General features: G+C 42.9%; 2 protein-coding genes across 5 annotated transcripts in view; both read right to left on the bottom strand.

The window, feature by feature from the left end:
- Positions 1 to 1,680: 1,680 nt before the first annotated feature.
- On the bottom strand, positions 1,681 to 12,106 carry SURF6 (surfeit 6). Of its 4 annotated transcripts, none has more exons than XM_069069261.1 (5): positions 12,000 to 12,106; positions 10,459 to 10,645; positions 8,787 to 8,996; positions 6,790 to 6,878; positions 1,681 to 5,061 (listed from the first exon to the last, which is right to left on the bottom strand). In XM_069069261.1, the coding sequence occupies exons 2-5, from the start codon at positions 10,550 to 10,552 to the stop codon at positions 4,381 to 4,383; spliced, it is 1,074 nt and encodes a 357-aa protein (XP_068925362.1). In that variant the 5' UTR covers positions 10,553 to 10,645; positions 12,000 to 12,106; the 3' UTR covers positions 1,681 to 4,380. The 4 variants fall into 4 exon arrangements, with proteins under 4 accessions (XP_068925362.1, XP_068925363.1, XP_068925364.1 ...); XM_069069262.1 differs by having other exon boundaries at positions 11,970 to 12,009; XM_069069263.1 differs by lacking the exon at positions 12,000 to 12,106 and adding an exon at positions 11,767 to 11,963.
- Positions 12,107 to 15,252: 3,146 nt separating this feature from the next.
- The window catches only part of MED22 (mediator complex subunit 22), an 11,569-nt gene continuing 8,827 nt past the window's right edge, over positions 15,253 to 17,994 (bottom strand). Inside the window, exon 5 of the mRNA XM_069069268.1 lies at positions 15,253 to 16,294. Coding sequence (XP_068925369.1) covers positions 16,096 to 16,294 — 199 coding nt within the window. The 3' untranslated portion in view covers positions 15,253 to 16,095. The remainder of the gene's footprint in view (positions 16,295 to 17,994) is intronic.

The raw sequence follows: 17,994 nt of genomic DNA, 5'->3' as shown, positions 1-17,994 counted from the left end.
ATAAGGGAAAGTAAGCCAGAGAACCACTGCAGGGAGAAAGTGTGTCCCCTTGCATATCAGTTCCTTAGGGAAAAGCCAATCTTGCCCTGCTTTGCTTATGGCTCTGGATAACCTAATCTTCACTTCCTAGCATGTCTAGGAACACTTAAAATGGTATCCACCTCCCACCTTGGAGATTGTGGACTAAATAGTTTAGACATCAAACTACACTATGACATGTGTGAATAACACCCCCTTCCATTCTGATTTCACTTTGGGGTCCTCACAACACTAACATCTATGCTTTGTATTATCAGATATTTTATTACATTTTCTAGTTGGTTTTCTAACTGCATCTATCTTCTCTTGAAATTGAGTTTTCTAGAATAGCAAGGCCATTTTCTAATTTCTCCAGCACCCAGTAAAGTGCTATCCACATAACAGGTTTTCAGGGAGTATTTTTCTCCATAAAGGAATAAAAGTCCAGGATTCCTCCAATTCATATTCCTTCCCTCAAGATCCACTGGGAAAAGGGGTTGGAGGAGGTATGCACTTGACCTTATGGCCTGGTTCTGAGCAAGATGAGGCAAAATTTTCATCTATCAGAGCCCTGGGACAGAGTTAAAGATACAAGGAGCTAGCCTTGGCAAGAAGAGCCACTTGTTCAGAAATTGAAGCAAATGAAAAAATTACCATATTCCAGCATCCACCTTACCCTCCCCGATCCTTTCCCCTATTAGAACCCTCTACTCCAACTGGACTTATTACTTGTATAATCTTAGACAAAGTACTTAAAACTGCCTGGGCCCCATCTGTAAAATAAGGGAGATGGATTAGTGTCTCAGAACCTTTCCAACACTGATACCATTGACTCCTGATTGTCCCTCTAATCTGACCAAAGGCTGTACCTTTGCTCAGAGTTCCTAATCTTTATTGCCCTCCCCCTTCTCCATTTATTAAAATCACACCCAATTTTCACACCCCGTCTCTTCTAAGAAGCCTTCCCTGACAGACTAACCCAGCCCAAAACAAATCTCTCCTACCACTAAGCTACTACTTAATGTCTGTAAACTTCACTAAGTACTTAACTGCATCATAAGGTACTTAACCATATTATGTACTGTTAGTATTTTTAGCTAGCTCCACCCACCCTTCCTTCCTTCTTAATCCACTCAACAGGAATATAAACTCTCTTTCAGGACACAGGCCATGACATTCATCTTTATAATAATCTTCATGGTCCAGGGGAGGCCAGGTAGCACAGCAAGACTGGCCCCAGAGTCAGGATGACCTGGGACCTAATCCGGGCTCAGACACTTAGCACCCACCCAGAAACACCTGGCTGTGTAACCTCAAGCAAGTTACTTAACCCCGACTGCTTTAAAAAATAATAATCTTCTTGGTCCATAGTACAGTGTCAATAATTAAATGTTTTTGAAATGATTAACATATTTCCTTATTTTCCATAGCTGACAAGCCTTCCATGGGCTGACTAGAAAACTCCATGTTTAAGTAGCACTAATTGACCTCATTCATGCTTCAGATTTCTGACTTGGCCACTCCAATGGAGAAACAGTCTTTTCAAAGTTTCAGTTTTGGTGATATCATAAGTAAATTTGGAAGCATGGAAAAATGTACCTGTCAGATCTATGGATAAGGGAAATTTATGATGAAACAAAAGCTAGAGAGGATCACAGGAAGTAAAATGGATAATTTTTATTACTTAAAATTAAAAAGGTTTTATACAAACAAGACTAATGCAGCCAAAATTAAAAGAGAAGCAGGAAATTAGAGGGGAAAATTTACAGCAAGTTCCTCTGATAAAAGCTTCACTTCTCAAATATGTATATAGGTTTGTATAAATCCATATATATTTACAAAACTTATAAATTTATAAAAATAAGAGCCTTCCTGAAATGAATGGTCAAAGGACATGAAGAGGCAGTTTTCAGAAGAAATCAGAGCTATCAAGCCACAGGAAAAATGCTCTAAATCACTATTAATTTAATGCAAATTAAAACAACTCTGAGGTACTACCTGACACCTATCAGACTGGATGCTGGAGGGGAATGGGGAAAAATTGAGACTCTAATGCACTATTGGTAGAACTGTGTCCAACCATTCTGGAAAAACGATCTGGAACTATGCCCAAAGGGCTGTAAAACTTCATACTTTTTAACTCAACAATACCACTACCAGGTCTGTTTCCCAAAGAGATCAAAGAAAAAGAAAAGGGACACAAGTATAAAAAAATATTTTTAGCAGCTCTTCTTGTCATGGCAAATAATTGAAAATTAAGGGTACTCCCATCAACTGGGGAATGGCTAGACAAGTTGTGGTACATGATTGTGATGGAATACTATTGTGCTATAAGAAACAATGAAGGAGATGAGATGGCTTCAGAACAACCTGGAAAGAATTATATAAATTCTTTATATATATATATATAAATTATATATAAATTCTGATACAAAGTGAAGTGAACAGAACCAGGAGAACATTGTGTACAGTAACAGCAATATTGTAATGATGATCAACTATGAAAGACTTAGCTATTCCAATCCAAGGCAGTTTCAAAAGATCCATGATGAAAAATGCTATCCGCCTCCAGAGAGAGATCTAATGAACTCTGAGTAAAGACTGAAGATACTTTTTTCACTCTATTTTTCTTCTTGTTTTTGAAACATCTAATATTGAAATGTTTTACATGACTTTACATGTATAATCAATATCATAATGCTTGCTTTCTCAATGGGGGGAGGGAGAGACTGGTGGGAGAGAATTCAGAATTCAAAATGTAAAAAAAAAATGCTAAAAATAAACAATTTTTCTTCAAAGTTTTCCTTTTGGAAGATATTCCCTAGTGGCCAGTGAAAAGCAGCACCAAGTAGTGAAGAGTAAAAGACACAATCTCTCATTATCTTAGATAACTTTAATTTGCCTAACAGTTGCTGACCTTCACAGGTTCAGATGCAGAGAAAGAGAGAAAGAAAGGGAGAAACGGGAGGAGAGATGGTAAGAAGGGGTGAGGGGGAGAGATGGAGATCGAGAGGGGGAGTGGGAGAAAGGGAGAGGGAGAAAGAGAGGGAGGGGGGAGGAAGGGGGGGAGAGAGAGACAGAGAGAGAGGAGGGAATTTAATTGTTTATTCTAAAACCCCCAAACACAATTATTTCCATCCTACAAGAGATCCAAGCAGGTTGGTCCAGCAGTTCCTGTGGTGATTGGGAGAGGGAAAGATTAGGTAAAGAACCTAACCAAATTCTCCATTTGACTTTCCAATGGGACTATTCAATCCAAATGATGGCCAACATATCTCTTTGAAGGAAATACTGGAGAAGTTTCCCTCATTCTTAAATCAGTCCTGGATCATGTAACCCCCATTTTGTCTTAAGATTCAACCACTATAACTAAGTATAACAGAGATTCATAGTTTCATATATGATCCTCTTTTCCTGTTCTTTTTTCTAATATGGAAAATGTTTATGTTTGCTGATGCTTGTCCAGTTCACAATAAAAAAAGGTTTAAAAAATTTTTTTCTGAAACCTGGGTAAAGAGACTATTCTATTGGCTTCTCTGGAAGCCAAGAAGTTTAAGAAATACACAAGCTGTCCTATACTCCTGGACCAGCTATGTAAAATTCCTATAGGACTGGAGAACCTACGAAGCAGCCTCTATACACCATTCAGGGTACTCTGCCCTGCTGGGATAGATGCCAGGCTCTTGTGTCACCCAGCTCAGGAGCTCTAAAGATAATACTTGCTTTCTCAATGTGGGGGAGGAGGGGACTGAAAGAAGAGAATTCAGAACTCAAAATATAAACAAAAAAAGAATGCTAAAAAGAAATAAACAATTCTTCTTCAAAGTTTTCCTTTTGGAAGATAATCCCTATAGTGGCCAGTGAAAAGCAGCACCAAGTAGTGAAGAGGAGTAAAAGACACAATCTCTCACTATCTTAGATAACTTTAATTTGCCTAACAGTTGCTGACCTTCACAGGTTCAGGTGCAGAGAAAGAGAGAAAGAAGGTGGGGGAGGGGGGGAAGATGGAGAGAAGGGAAGAGGGGGAGGGGGAGAGAAGTGAGGAATGGGGACAGGACGGAGGGGACGCAAAATAAGGTACCAGAAGCAACCTCCATGCATAGAAAGCTAGGAGGATATCATTAAGCAAAGGGTTTGTGGAAGACCTGAGTTTTGTCTTAAGAAACTCCTTGAGGACGGACTATTTTTTAGTTTTTGTTACTTAATCTCTAGTTCCTGGCTTGGTACACAGCAGGCACCTAACAAATGCAACTCTCTCTGCTGCATGGGGCAGTCAAACGTGGGAATCCAGAGCCTAGAGAAAATGCATGACTGCAGTTAGGAGACAGGTCTCCTGGAATGGTGGGTGAGTCTCCCGGCCCCTCAGCTGAGCCCAGCCTTCTCTAGGTCCTCAGGCAGGATGCGGCCCTTCTTGCGAGCCTTGGCCTTGCGACGCTCTATCTTGGCCACCTTCTTCTTGTGCAGGTTCTGGCGCCGCTTGTCCTGCCGCCGCTGCATCTTCTCCACCACGTGGGCCGTGCGCTTCTCCCACTGCCGCTTCCTCTGGGCCCGGCGCTTCTCCTTGCGTTTCAAGGCCACCTTCAGAAGCTCTTCATTGTCACGGATTTTCACGCCTTCAGCCTTATACAGAAGGTTTGTCCACTTCATTTTGGTCTCCATCTCCCTTGCCTTCTCCTCATCCTGTTCCTTCAGCTCCTCCAGCTTGTTCTTTCGGGCCTGCACACGCTCCAGCAGCTGTTTGTAGTTCTTTCCCGTCAGCGGGGTCAGGTTCCCCTTCACACGCTGCCTCTTTTCCTTTTTCTTCTGGGCTTTACTGACTGGCCCCTCACTTACTTCCAACTTGTTGAATACCAGTTCGGTCAGGCCCTGTGGATTCCCCTTTGGGGGCTCTGGGTTAGCCTCCTTGACTTCAGCTTTGGCTTCAGCCTTGGCTGCCTTCTCCTTGGCCCTGAGCTCCTTGCGTTTCCGCTTCTTCCTCTCCCGTTCCTGTTTCCTGCGCTGCCTCTTCTCCAGTGCTGCAGGAGACAGGTCTTTGGTGTGGCCCTGGAGGGGTCAAATGAAGATGAGAATTCCAAAAGTGGCAGTGGGAGAGGAGCATGGAGTGTTAGAGTTAGGGTCTTAGTGATCACCTATTCTAATCCCCTCCACCTCCACTGTAGTTTACAGATGGGGCAATAAAGCCTAGAGATAGGAAGAGGCTTGCTCAAGCTCACACAGAAAGATAACAGCAGAGCTGGGTCTAGGATCTAAGTCAGTACTCTTTCTCCTATACCATGCTACTTCAGTAGGATACAGGGGAGAACGAAGGGGGCTCTACCTACATACCATATTGAATGACTTTTAAAATTGCCTTCCCCTCCTCCATATGGCCCCCAATACTCTTACCCATAAAACGAGGGAGCATAATCCTGCCCTGCTGGGTTGCTGTGTGCCAATCTCATGTATGGACTCTAAAGGCCTAATCAGAGCAGTTGAAGAAAAATGAATCCATATAGATTCAGAAACATGAATTTATAATTTGTACAGTAAAGAGTCTTTAGACCCTTTTATTTATTTATTATTACTATTAATTAAATAATATCTTACACTTATTTTTTTGCAGGGGAGAAGGCAGGGCAGTTGGGGTTAAGTGACTTGCCCAAGGTCATATGGCTAGTAAGTGTTAAGTATCTGAGGCAGGATTTGAACTCAGGTCCTCCTGACTCCAGGGCCAGTGCTCTATTCACTGCACCACCTAGCTGTCCTATAGCTTACACTTTTGAGGACCTGGGTTCCTCTGTCATTTAGTATCTATGTGACCTTGCCAAATCCCATAAACTGTCTGGATTTCAGGTTCCTTTTTTGCAAAATGAAAGAAATGACCCTATGTCCCAGCTCTGAATCTACGAATTAATACTGCTCTTTAAGGTTTGCAAAGTACTTTCCTTACATTGTGTCATTTAACTCTTACAACAGCTCTATGAGGCAGAAGCTACTATTCTCTCCATTTTACAGATGAGAAGACTGAGAAGGTAAGTAATTTGCCCAGGATCACACAGTTAGTGTCTAAGAGGGTTTTGAATCTCTCTTCCTTGTTCCAAATACAGCGCTCTATTCACTAAGCTAGGCTGCCTTTTGAAACAATGCTAAACACAGTTCAGATCTCTTCATCTGCTCTTGTCAAGTCTTTAAGATTTCAGGAATGTTGGTTTTAACAACTAGCTAAGAGACAGATTATATAGAAAACCACACCTTCTCTTTTCTCCTCTTCAGTGTCTGGACTGTAAGCTCTTTGACTAGACTCTAAGCTCCCTAAGGGCAGTGAGCTTTTCAGCACAGGAGGTGTTTAATAAACACTAGTTGAAATGTTAAGTAGAAAGAATGAAACCTGAAACAGAATCCTGGGTAATTATATCGCCCAAACTTGGCCCTAGAGAAGAGGCGAGAATATGTAACTCCTAGGAGATGGGGAGAGGTCCTATGGGTGTGTAGAACACAGCATATAGTCAGATACAGAGGACGTGTTGGTTGTTTTGGCCAAACTGCTTTTCCCTCTCCTCTTTCTCAATGTTATAAGGATAGGGGCAGGGGGAGTAAATGAATGTAATAACAAAATACAGCAATAAAATAAAATAACACTAAAATAACAAAAACAAAAAGCTATTTGTTGAATGAATGAACATATGCAAGGAAAGAATACTCAATAAAGATAGCATTTCTATTTATAAGACCTAGAGAAGCCCATACGTGATTGAGTGATAAAAAGAGAGGGTTTGTAGATGATAAACCTACCTGACCACTGGCCTCCTGTATTTTCTCATGCAGCCGTTGTCGAAGAATGTCCATGGCTAGGAAGGAGCCTGGTTTGCTTGCAGGAACAACTGTCAAAAGGATTTGAGTCAAGAATTACTTTAGAAAGAGTATGCACAGTGAGACACATTTTTGGACATAGCCAAGATAGGAATTTTTATGCCTGATTATGCATATTTGCGATGTGGTTTGATCCTTCCCCTGGTGCTGGGGAAGGGAAGGGGAAAGAGGGGAAGAAGTAGCAAATGTGCTGATAATTGAAAAATGTTTTAATTTAACTTAAAATCCTAAAAAAAAAAAATATGTAAGGCTTAACAGTGATAAAAAGAGGCCTGGAGACCTGGGTCCTTCCTAGTTTTAGTTTTGCTACTTATTCCCTGTCTGATGTTGAGACAGTCACTTCTCTCTGAAGAATATCTTCCCTGGTCTGCAAAATGAGGGAATTGGACTAGATGGCCCCTAAGCCGCCCCCACCTCACCCCCCAGCTCTGACATTCTGGGATACTCATCTTAGAGCTGGGTCTGCCTCTTCTCTCCCTGTAGGGTATCTGTCGCCACCTTGTGTTCCAGCAATAATTACAGAATCCCAGATGGGAAGGGACTGATAGGATGACTACTCCAACCCACACTTGAGCCCGAATCCCCTTTATGTTATGCCCAACAAGTAGACATCCAGCCTTTCCTTGCAGCTCTCCAGTAAGGGGAAGCCACAATCTCCAGCGCTGGCCTACCCCACTTTCTGATAGCTCTAAATGCCAGGAAACTGTACCGGGCCTAAATTTACCTCTCTGAAACTTCAACCCTGAAGCTCCTAGCTTTGTCCATGGAACCCCCTCTTCTATGTAGCAACCCATCAAATACTTGAAGACTGTTCTCATGTACCCATTAAGTCTTATCAATCAAGGATCATTGCTCCATGTTTCATTTATAAGGCACTCTATACATACAGAATCACAAAATCTAGAAAGGCCTAGCCCAGGGGTGGGGAACCTGTGACCTCGAGGCCATATGTGGCCTTGCAGCCCTTTGACTGAATCCAAACTTTTGTTCTATAAAACTTGGACTCAGTCAAAAAGGCCACAGCCACCACTGGCTAGTCTGACCCTTTCATTCTACAAATGGGGAAGGAGACCTAGAGAGGGGAAGTGATGCCCACAAAGTTGAACAGCTCTTGGCAGACCAGAACTCACATATCCTGATTCCTAATTCAGTGTTCTATCACACCAAGCTATCTCTGAAGTCAAAGGGGTTTGGTGAACAAGTTCACACTTCCCTCCCCTCTCCTTTTCCTTCAAGGGTTCAAAATTTCTAACCTTCATTTCCCGTAAAATGAAGCCTTCACCTCTTTTTGGTTTATTCTTACAAGTCACCTTCTCCCAAATCTTGGTCATTTCAGATCCTCATATCTACCTTGTGACTATTTTGACCAAAGTTCATCAGCCAAATATCCATGACATTCTAGATCAAGACATCCTATCAATTCTAGAGTATTAGAGCTAGGCCCTGTTCCACTAAAATCCTCCTCCAATGCCAGTGTGGCAGCCTGGCACAGCAAGGAAAGCTGCTGTAACAGAAAGAAGAGTGATGCTGGAGTCAGAGGTGCAAACCCCACTGCTGACGCTCACTCCTTGTATAGGGCACTTACCTGCTCTGAGTCCTCAGCTTTCTCATCTTTAGAGTTAGGCAGGTGCCCTGTAAGGTCGCTTTTAGCTCTAGATCTACGAACCTACAATCCTTACCATGGCAAGATGACAATTCTGGGTCCCTGAAGACTATTATAAGGGAAAACAAGCTTTGGCAGGTCCTCCACCAAGCTGAAAAGGGTCCCAATGTGTATCTGGTGAGGGACTAGAATCCATGTGTTCCACCTCCCAGGAGAACACTCTGTCATGCCTCTAGCACAGAACATATGCTTGGTACAAGGACCAGACAATGTTTCCCAAATCCATCTCACCTACCATCACACTGGAGCCTCTCACCTGTGGGGCCTCCCCTGGAGCTGGAATCTGCCTTCCCCACTGTGACTGCAGGTTTCTTGGCACTAAGAGCTTCAGATTGCTTGCTGTCAGAGGGCTTATTTTGGACCCCCTTGGCCTTTTCATCTTGCTTCTGGAATTTCTTTTTCTGCTCCTTCTTTTTCTTCTTCTTCTTTGGGGGTCCACCAGTTTCTAGATCACCAGGTTTGGGAGCTAAAACAAAAAAGAGAGAGAAAAGTGACTCTAGTTCCTGTGACACAACAGGAAACCTAAGACCTTTGGGCCATTTTGGGATAGTAGAAGAGGTAGGGTGGTGCAGCAGAAAGGGCCCTAGGTTTGGAGTAAAAAGACCTAGGCCTGAATTCCAGTTTCATTGATGATCTCTTCTCTTTCTTCCCATTCAAAATTCTGTGAGTAGGATGGAAGGACTCTGAAGGAGCTGGTACACAAATCTCAACTCCAACCTTCACACTTTCTCCACCCCGCCCCCTTCTTTGAATTCCTATAGTACAGACTATTTTATACCACACAATTCATTCATTTTCAGTCGTGTCTGACTTCTCATGACTCTGTTTGGGTTTTCTTGGCAAAGAGACACAAGAGTGGTTTGCCATTTCCTTCTCCAGATCATTTTACAGATGAGGAAACCAAGGGAAACAGTTAAGTGACTTGCCCAGGGTCACACAGCTAGTAAGTGTCTGAGGCCAGATAGGAATTTAGGAAAATGAATCTTTATGACTCTAGGTCTGTTACCTGATAGCAGTTGAACTTCAACACTATGCTTTAGTCACTATCCCACCCTGGAAACTACCTCTGCCATCCCAGCCCCCTTCTCCCACTGGATATCTCTGACTCACTTCATTTTGGGGAGGGGCCCATGTTGGCCATCTTTCATTTCCCTCTTGGTCCTTCTTCTGACTCTTCAGGTTTCATCACAGGAACCCCAATAACAACTTTCCCTCTCCTGCCTTCCACTTCAAGTCTTTTTTCTGTGTTATCTTTCTCCCATTAGAATGTAAGCTTCTTAAAAAGGCAGAGACCATCTTCCTTTTTATTTTCATTCCTATCCCTAAATTAGCACAATGCCTGGCACACTCAATAATAAATGCTTGTTACTGGGCAAAGAGCTGGGCAGAGAATAAGTGCCCAATAAATAATAACTGTTGATTGATTACTTTTACAACCTACTTCTAATTTGTCTGTAGGAAAAAAAAAAGATCTCAGATGACAAAAGAATCCACTTGGTAGATAACTGTGCTTTGATTCTAAGTAATAACAATAATAATCCATCACCACCATACTTTTTTGAATTTATGATTACATTGATATCAAGAACTCTCAGATGAAGAAATTCTCCTACCTACTCAGCAACACAAAAATAGTAAACCCTTAGATTTGCAGATATATTTAACATGCATTTTCTCACTTGACTTTCATAATAGCTCTGTAAAGGAGACAAAGCAAGACTGAAGTTCAGAAACGATAAATGTTTTGCCCAAGTAAATGACAAACCTGACCCTTGAACCTAGATTTCCCTAACTCCAGCATTCTTTCATTTGGACCACTGTGCCTCTTAACCTAAGAAGGAGGTCAATGTGATCTAGTGATAAGGTTGGTGCCCGATGGGAAAGAAGAACCACAGTGATTTTATTATTCTAAGAACTATATAAATTACCCCATTTTCGTTTCTGTGGCTCTGAAGTCTGCTGGGAACAGATTTTCTTAGCTAGATTCTGCAGGTAGCAGTCTTTGGCCAGCAGTGTCGCCATTGGGAAAGGGAAGGAATCACTGAATCCTGTTGTAAAATCTCAACTGACCCTTCAGAGGCATAAGGGGTCCCTGGAAGAGTTTTTCCAGTTTTCCTGGAGTGAGAAAAAGAAACAAGAGTTGGTTGGGAAGAAGCCACGTGCCCAAGACAACAATTTGTCCTTTCACAGGGATCCCCTTGTATCTAGGGTAGAAGATGCCCTATCCAAGAGGGCCCAGAGAACACTACTCCCCCCACCCCCATCACACTTAACCTCTTCCCCACCAAAAACAAACAAAAAAAATCCTCTAAAAAACTGCTTACCCCACACTTGGGGCAATACACTCTGAAGTAGTGCTCTAATCCTTTGTGTGTGGGGGGGGGCCTCCATTGGGGGTTGGGCAGTATTTTTTCCACACAGAAAGGAGCCTCTACACAAACAAGCTTGTTTTTGTGTAAATGTCTCTGTGTGTGCATCTGTGTCTATTGATCTGTGTGGTTAAATGCATATTTATCTGTTTCTATTTGAGACTGTCTAGCTGTAGATCTTTGCCTATTGTTTCTCTGCTTTCTTAGACATCTGCATGTCAGTGTCAGTCAGCTAATTATTTATTAATTATAATAATTATTTGTTAAGCCCTACTATGTCAGGCATTGGGTTAAGCTGGAGAGACAGAGGAAGGCAAAAAGTGGGTCCCTATTCTTTTTTTTTTTGGAGGGGAGAAGACAAGGCAATTGGGGTTAAGTGACTTGCTCAAGGTTACACAGCTAGTAATCCAGGGTCCCTATTCTTGAGGAGCTCACAAGTGTCCGGGTGTCTGTACCTGTTTATGTCACTCACCACTCCAAGTATATGAAGCAACATGGAAAGAAACAGTAAAACCTCTCTTACCTTGGTTTAAAAATGAAGGGAATGGAAGGAAGGAGGGAAGGACCACATCAGGGGTTCCTAACTTTTTTTGTATAAATGGAACTCTTCTCAAAATAATGGTTTTAAATGCATAAAACAAAATAAATAGGATTACAAAGGAAACAAACCGTATCGAAACACAACCACCAAAACATTCTTTAAAAACAAGCCCATGGACTGTAGGCTAGCAATCCCTGGACTAAAATACTCTGAGAGGAGCATCCGTGGACCCGGGGAGGGGAAGAGGGAGGGAGAGAGAGTGGGTGTGATAGAGAGACGCAAAGAGACTCAGAGACCGATAAAGATTGGCGAGAACGTGTACGTACGTCCCGGTCCCTGCGTCTTTGTAGGTGTGCGAGAGCACCCCACTGGTGACAGAGGGGGGCGAGGAAGCCGGGGAAGAGCCGGGAAAGGAGACGCGGTGCGCGGAAAGGAAGGCAAGAAGCTGGGAAAGGGGGTAGTGGAGGAAAAGCGCCCCCCCCCCCCCGAGGCGCGCAGCAGGGAGTCGGAGTGACCCGGTACCACCCACCGAGTCCGAGGAGCACCACCGACTACTTACCCGGCCTCTGGCGGGCGTGCAGTCACTTCCTTCCTGGTAAACCCACATGGGCAGGAAGGACTAGAAGACCGTCGAGTCATGGGAGAGCTATGCTCGATTGGCCGTGTCTAGGAGGCCGGCTATAGAGTGGGAGGGGGTGAGACCTCAAAGGATTGTGGGCTGCTGGAGGACTGCCGGAAGGCTCCGAAGGAGAGTATCCAATCAGAGCTTCTCCCTAGTCGCGAGGTTGAATGGATTTAGAACGGTGGGTGTCTGTGCTGGTAGGACCTCAGCCCTAGAGCGTTAATTTTACGATCCTAGCATTGAGCTAGTTAGGCGCAGAGAGTGAAAAGAGAGGCCCTCAAGGAGCTTACATTCTAATGGTAGGAAAAAAAAACCATCTCTTAAATAGCCACGTGTCTTAAATGTGCACATGTATGCAAATATACATTGTGTATATCTGTAAATGTGCTCGTTTATCTTAAAGGTACATATTTATCTTCATCTTATCTTTGAATGTAAACTCCTTGAGGGCAGGGACTGTACGCACGCACGCAGATCAGATAGATGGAATTTTAAATCCTACATGAAAACTTAGAGGACTCTTTCCTGAGCCTCCCCACTCCAGTTTTAATATATCTCCACCACCAACCCCATCATCCCGCGTTGGAGGACATTGAATTTGTCATTTCATAGGTATAGGGAGTTTCTAGTGAGGAACTTCCTTAACTAATGAATGTCTACACCTGTTCTACAATGTATAACCTACAGTTAGTTACCTAGGGGTACAGAGGGATTAAATGACTTGCCCAAGATCACACAGCTAATATGTGTCAGAGGCAGGATTTGAAACCGAGGTCTTCCTTCTCTGAGTAACTGCCTCTACTTTGTATGTGCCTATATGTGTTTTGTATATGATTGAGCAGAGTGACTAGTAACCAGACAGGGAGGAGCTCAGTCAAAAAAAGGTTAGGAGAGGGGCAGCTAGGAGGTGCAGTGACTAGAGCAGGGCCCTGGAGTCCAGAGGACCTGGGTTCAAATGTAACCTAAAACACTTGACACAATAGCTGTGTAACCTTGGGCAAGTCACTTGACCCCAATTGTCTTGCCTTCCCCCCTCCAAAGGAAAAAAAAAAGAGATAGTATCTGGTAAAAGTAGGTGATCAACAATATCAAATCCTGCCGAGAAGTGGAGAAGGATATGGATTGGAAAAAGAATGTTTTGGCAAACAGATCAATTGGAAACTTTGGAGAGCAGTTTTAGTTGAGTGCCAGGGTCAGAAGTCAGTTGGCAAATGGTTGAGGAGAGGAACCAGGATATGTTACTAGGTAGTCAACCAACTACTTAAGTCAACAAATCAACTAGCATTTATTCTATTCCATACACTGAAATATCCTTGACATTTATATCCTTGGAGACTGGTTGTTGTTTTTGGTCCTTCCTTCTGGAAAAAGAACCAGTGACATCACCAGCATGATATCATGACTTGCTAGTGGACTGGATAAGTGAGGCAGAGCTTGGAAAAGTCATCATCAGTCTCAATCTCTCCTCAAGAATCATGGAGCCCAGTGGGAAGACAAAGGGCAAGATGACAGTCAGTGGTCCATGAAGCAGTGGGTGACCTTGGCCTTTCTAAATTAAGGTCTATTCCAGGTCTCCATCTTCACAGGACACATTAAGGGGAAAAAAAACCCCAGCCCAACTCTCAGGGGAAACAGAATTTTCTTCACCAATCCTTGCTTTCTAAAGGTGGGTTCACAGCGCTATTGAAACAATTAGGGACTCAAATCGCTTAAAAAATTGGGAGTCAAATTGTCCAGATTAAGGAGTCAAGACTATTGAGTCAATTTGTCAAAATTAAAAAGTCAAAATTGGGAAGCTAAAATTAGGCAGTCAACTTGTCTAAATTAAAAAGTCAAATTTTCAGTTTTAGGGAGTCAGAATTAGGGGATCAAATTGGCACAATTAGAAAGTCAAAATTAGTCGATATAAGACAAATTATCAAAATTATGATCTCAAATTGTAAGAAATGGGGATTAGGGAGTCAATTAGTCAAAAACAGAAAATCAAAATAAGGGAGTCAAATTGTCAAAATTAAAGAGTAGAATTGTTCAACTGTCTCCAGAGGGGCCAGGTGACCATAGCCTAGGTGGCAAACTATTACTCTCAGACTTAAAGGTACAGGACACCTAATAAACCTCACAGAAGAATGAGAATTTCTTCCCCCATTTGTTCTTGTACTTGCAATGTGTTGGGTGTGGTTGTGTTGGAGAAAATCCTCATGATTTGCTCTATTATGGAAGAGGGTGGGATGGAAGTTCACATACCCCTTAGAGGCAAGTCATGGTCAGCACTCGGAAGCCCATTTACCTTCAATACTTCTTAGCCTAACTATGTATATGTCAAATGATTAATACCCTTTCTCTTGTTTTGTCATACTAGTAGAATGTAAGCTTGAGGGGACTGAATATCTCAATTTTGTATTTGTATCCCCAGTGCCTTACAGTGTCTAACACACAGTTGGTACTTAATAAATGCTTGTTAATTACTTAAGGGGTACATCACAGACATGATTTTCCCCAGGTCTAGCATGTTGACTATCTAGGTATTCCTTTTTACCTAATTTGACGGTTGGTTAACTTTTTCAAACCAAGCACAAAATTCGTCATACTACCAGGGGTTTACAGACTAGTGAGACAAAGTTTATTCACAGAATAAGGGACATCAATTTTCTTCCTTCTTAGGAACTCTAAGATTGTTGAAGCTGAGTTCTAGTCCTGGCTGTTACTCTGTGACCTCAGACAAGTTGTCTAGGTCCCAGTTTGTAAAATAAAGGACATGGATGGGATTTAGTAACTAGATTAGATCAAGTTTCCTTCAAGTTCTGGTATTTTGTGTTCAATTGTGTTTTTCTTTAGAATCACCTCCTGATTTAGGTTATCTGGAATGTAAGCTCCATGAGACCAGAGATCTTTTCACTTTTGTCTTTGAACCCCCAGTAACTATCAGCATCTGGCACATAGTAGGCACTTATTTATAATGCTTGTTGACTGGACTCCATCTCTACAGATTACTGAGTTGTTCACTCTTTCTCTACCAGATGATACAGTGGAAGGAATTATTTTCTTTTCTGTCCCCCCCTCCCTCATACCAGGACTTAGCTGCACATCACTATCCCCCCAAGCACATCTCTGATGTTAGAGGACCAGCAAACATCCTCTCCAACCTCTGAGTTCATGCATAAATGGGGACTGAGAAGAGAAACACAATACCAAAGGTTCATGATTTATTTATTCAACAGTCTAGTTACAAAAATAAAGAGAATCACTGTGGGAAATAAATGGTAAATTACAGTGTAATCCAGTCCCTCTGTCCACCTGAGCCCTAGGGAACATTTCAAGGAGCCACCTTTAATACAGAACTTCCCATGAAAAAGTGACTCTATGTCAAGTATTTCTCTTGTGAGATGAAGCTGCACTAAGTATGGTTTTGCTCACTGACAGTAGCAAAATCTGCTCCACAAATGTAAATTTGTATTGTGGCCTCTATGTGTGCTGCCTAAGTTAATATCACAATCTTCATATATCTACTCACAAATCTAAGCATTTATGGCCCCTCCCCCCATCTCTCTGTCTCTCTCATACACACACACACACACACACACACACACACAATGAAATCTACAGTTATCTTCCTCCTAGCTCTATTATCCTTTAATGGATCAGAGTGGAGGAATTAGACTCACGAATAGCAGTCCCCTTGGACAGCTGAGGATGTAGCCTAGTTTTCCCAACTCAAAAGTGTTGGGCTCTGCCTAACAAATTCCCCAACCCCCTCCCATAATGCCTACAGTCTTACTCCAATTTCAGGAACAAGGTGACTCACTAAAGAAAGGTTAGGCCCAGGAAAAGGAAATGTGGTTTAATGGATGGCCTGGGCACCTGGACTCTATCCCTGAGGCTGAAGGAGAGGGGAATAAAGGAGGGGAAGACTCAGACTGAAATACTAACGTGTTGCTCTCCAAAGTGACACCCTGTGCCCAAAGGGGCAGCTGTTGGCTGTGGTAGCTGGAGTCAGCAGCAAGCACCTTTTGACAGCATCAGGACTGGATCCTGGTCAGGCATGCTCCGTGGGACCTGAGCCAGGCCCGTTGACGTGAGGGAGCCCTGGTGTGGTCCCCTGCACAGGGGCCATGCCAGGCTCTGCAGAAGACAATAGCAGAGGTGCTGAGAGGCCATCAGGGGAGAAGGAGGTGAGGTCCTGCCTCCAGTAGGCTTCACACAGGGGCAGATCAATTGTGTCGCAAAGACTGTAGCTTTTCCATAGTCAAAAAAAACCCCAGGAAGAAAGACAGCAGGAGCAGGGAGAGGTGTGAAGGAAGGGGAAAAGGGAATAAAAGGAAAAAAAAAAAAGCAAGACAGAAGCAGAGCATTTAGAAAACAGTACCAATCCTTGAAGAAATCCCTACCCACCCAAACCTGACTGACTGCTTCCTAATTCCCACATCTTGGCCTTCATGAAATGGCCTCACCCTAAACAAACAAACCTGATTATAAGACCTTCAGGATCAGTGCAAAACAGAGCAATTACTTGCTAAAAAGAAAGATTAATTGCAGGATCCTTTAAAATTGCTAGTTCTATGACCTTGAAAGTAGGAACACTATCACAAAGTCAAGTATACACATACATTCACTCTCTCACGTCTATTTGTCCTTTGTTTTGCATGTGTTTGTCAGTTATTTTTTTAAATGTTTCTGAGTCCTGCAAAGTAGGAAGAAGTGGAAAGCTTCCAAGGCCCTAGGTTCATATCCTAACTGGGATACTCACTGCCTGTGTAACCTTAAGGGCAAATCACTGGGCCTCGGTTTCTTCCTCTGTGGAAGTAGGGGGATGGACTAGGTGGCCTCTTGGGACCCTTTCCTGATCTAAGACCCTACAACTCAGAGACTCCTAAGAAGGTTTTTTACTCTAAATCCATGTTCCTTTCAATTCTCTGAAAGCTAGGATCACATATGTCGGGGAGTTCTGTTTCTAAAAACAAGCTCAGCACAGCACAAGACCATTAACGCTACTGCAAAGTGACTAAAACAGTGCCCATGGTCACCTCCACTGCAAAAAGCCTACAGGTCCTGCCACAGTTGTGAAGCAGCACAAACGTGGGTGAGGGTGGATGGACGATTTCAGAGGGACCTCAAAAATCCAGTCACAATGTGACTCATGCCTCAGGCTTCTTACATCTAAGTATTTGTATTAAACACCTGGGGCAGCTCTATCAGCTAGATGGCTCAGGCTGGGCCTGGAGTCAGGAAGACCTAAGCCCAACTCTGGCCTTAGACACTTACTAGTTGCGAAACTCTAAGCAAGTCACTTAACCTCTGTTTGCCTCTGGAGAAGGAAATAGCAAAGCACTCCAGTATCCTTGCCAAGAAAACCCCATGGTCATTGTAATGCTGTGGTTCAAGGGGTCAGGAAAAGAAGACACAACTAAACAACAAAAACAAAGGTCTGTTTGACTTTTGGCAAGTAAAAAACAAAAAAGAAAAAAAAAACTCTGGGCTTCAGTTTATCTGTAAAATGGGAGGAGAGGGAGACTGAATGATCTCAAGGCCCCTTTCAGCTCTAGGTCCTGGTGCTTGTTCCTCTCACCTCAGCTGGGCAAAAACAGTTTCTTGGCCCCATTTTATTATGAGACACCTCAGTCTATCTCCAAATGATCAATGACTGTCATTCATTAAGTTCTGAGAACATTTTTATTTTAACTGGTTGTTTTACTGCTCTGAACTCTTGGTCTTTGGGCATGTCTAGGTGTCTGGGTATCTTCACATCTGGCCCTCCAACCTCCCCAAACCTAGTAATTTCTACAGGTTCTGTCTGACAAAAGCTTACAATCAGCTAACTGGCAGGAAAAAAAGGGGAGCAGAGGGCAGCCAAAGCAGGTGCTATTTCTGAAAAAGTAAATAGCTCATTCTTTTCCCAAGCCTGCTTAACTCTTCGATGCTGCTAGACTTCATCTGG

The sequence above is a fragment of the Petaurus breviceps genome, unplaced genomic scaffold (assembly GCF_028583685.1).
Source record: "Petaurus breviceps papuanus isolate PSGF00001 unplaced genomic scaffold, PetGlider_PUasm1.0 90779, whole genome shotgun sequence".
Lineage (NCBI taxonomy): Eukaryota > Metazoa > Chordata > Mammalia > Diprotodontia > Petauridae > Petaurus > Petaurus breviceps.
The sequence above is the reverse complement of the archived record's forward strand: the minus strand, read 5'-3'. Positions and strand labels throughout refer to the sequence as shown.

Coding starts and splice junctions, on each gene's coding strand:
- SURF6 (XM_069069261.1), bottom strand. CDS start 10,552: ATGGCGACACTGCTGGCCAAAGACTGCTACCTGCAGAATCTAGCTAAG. Junction 8,997..10,458: donor GCCACAGAAACGAAAATGGG/GTAATTTATATA, acceptor TTTTTGTTTTAG/CTCCCAAACCTGGTGATCTA. Junction 6,879..8,786: donor CTCCAGGGGAGGCCCCACAG/GTGAGAGGCTCC, acceptor TCCTTTTGACAG/TTGTTCCTGCAAGCAAACCA.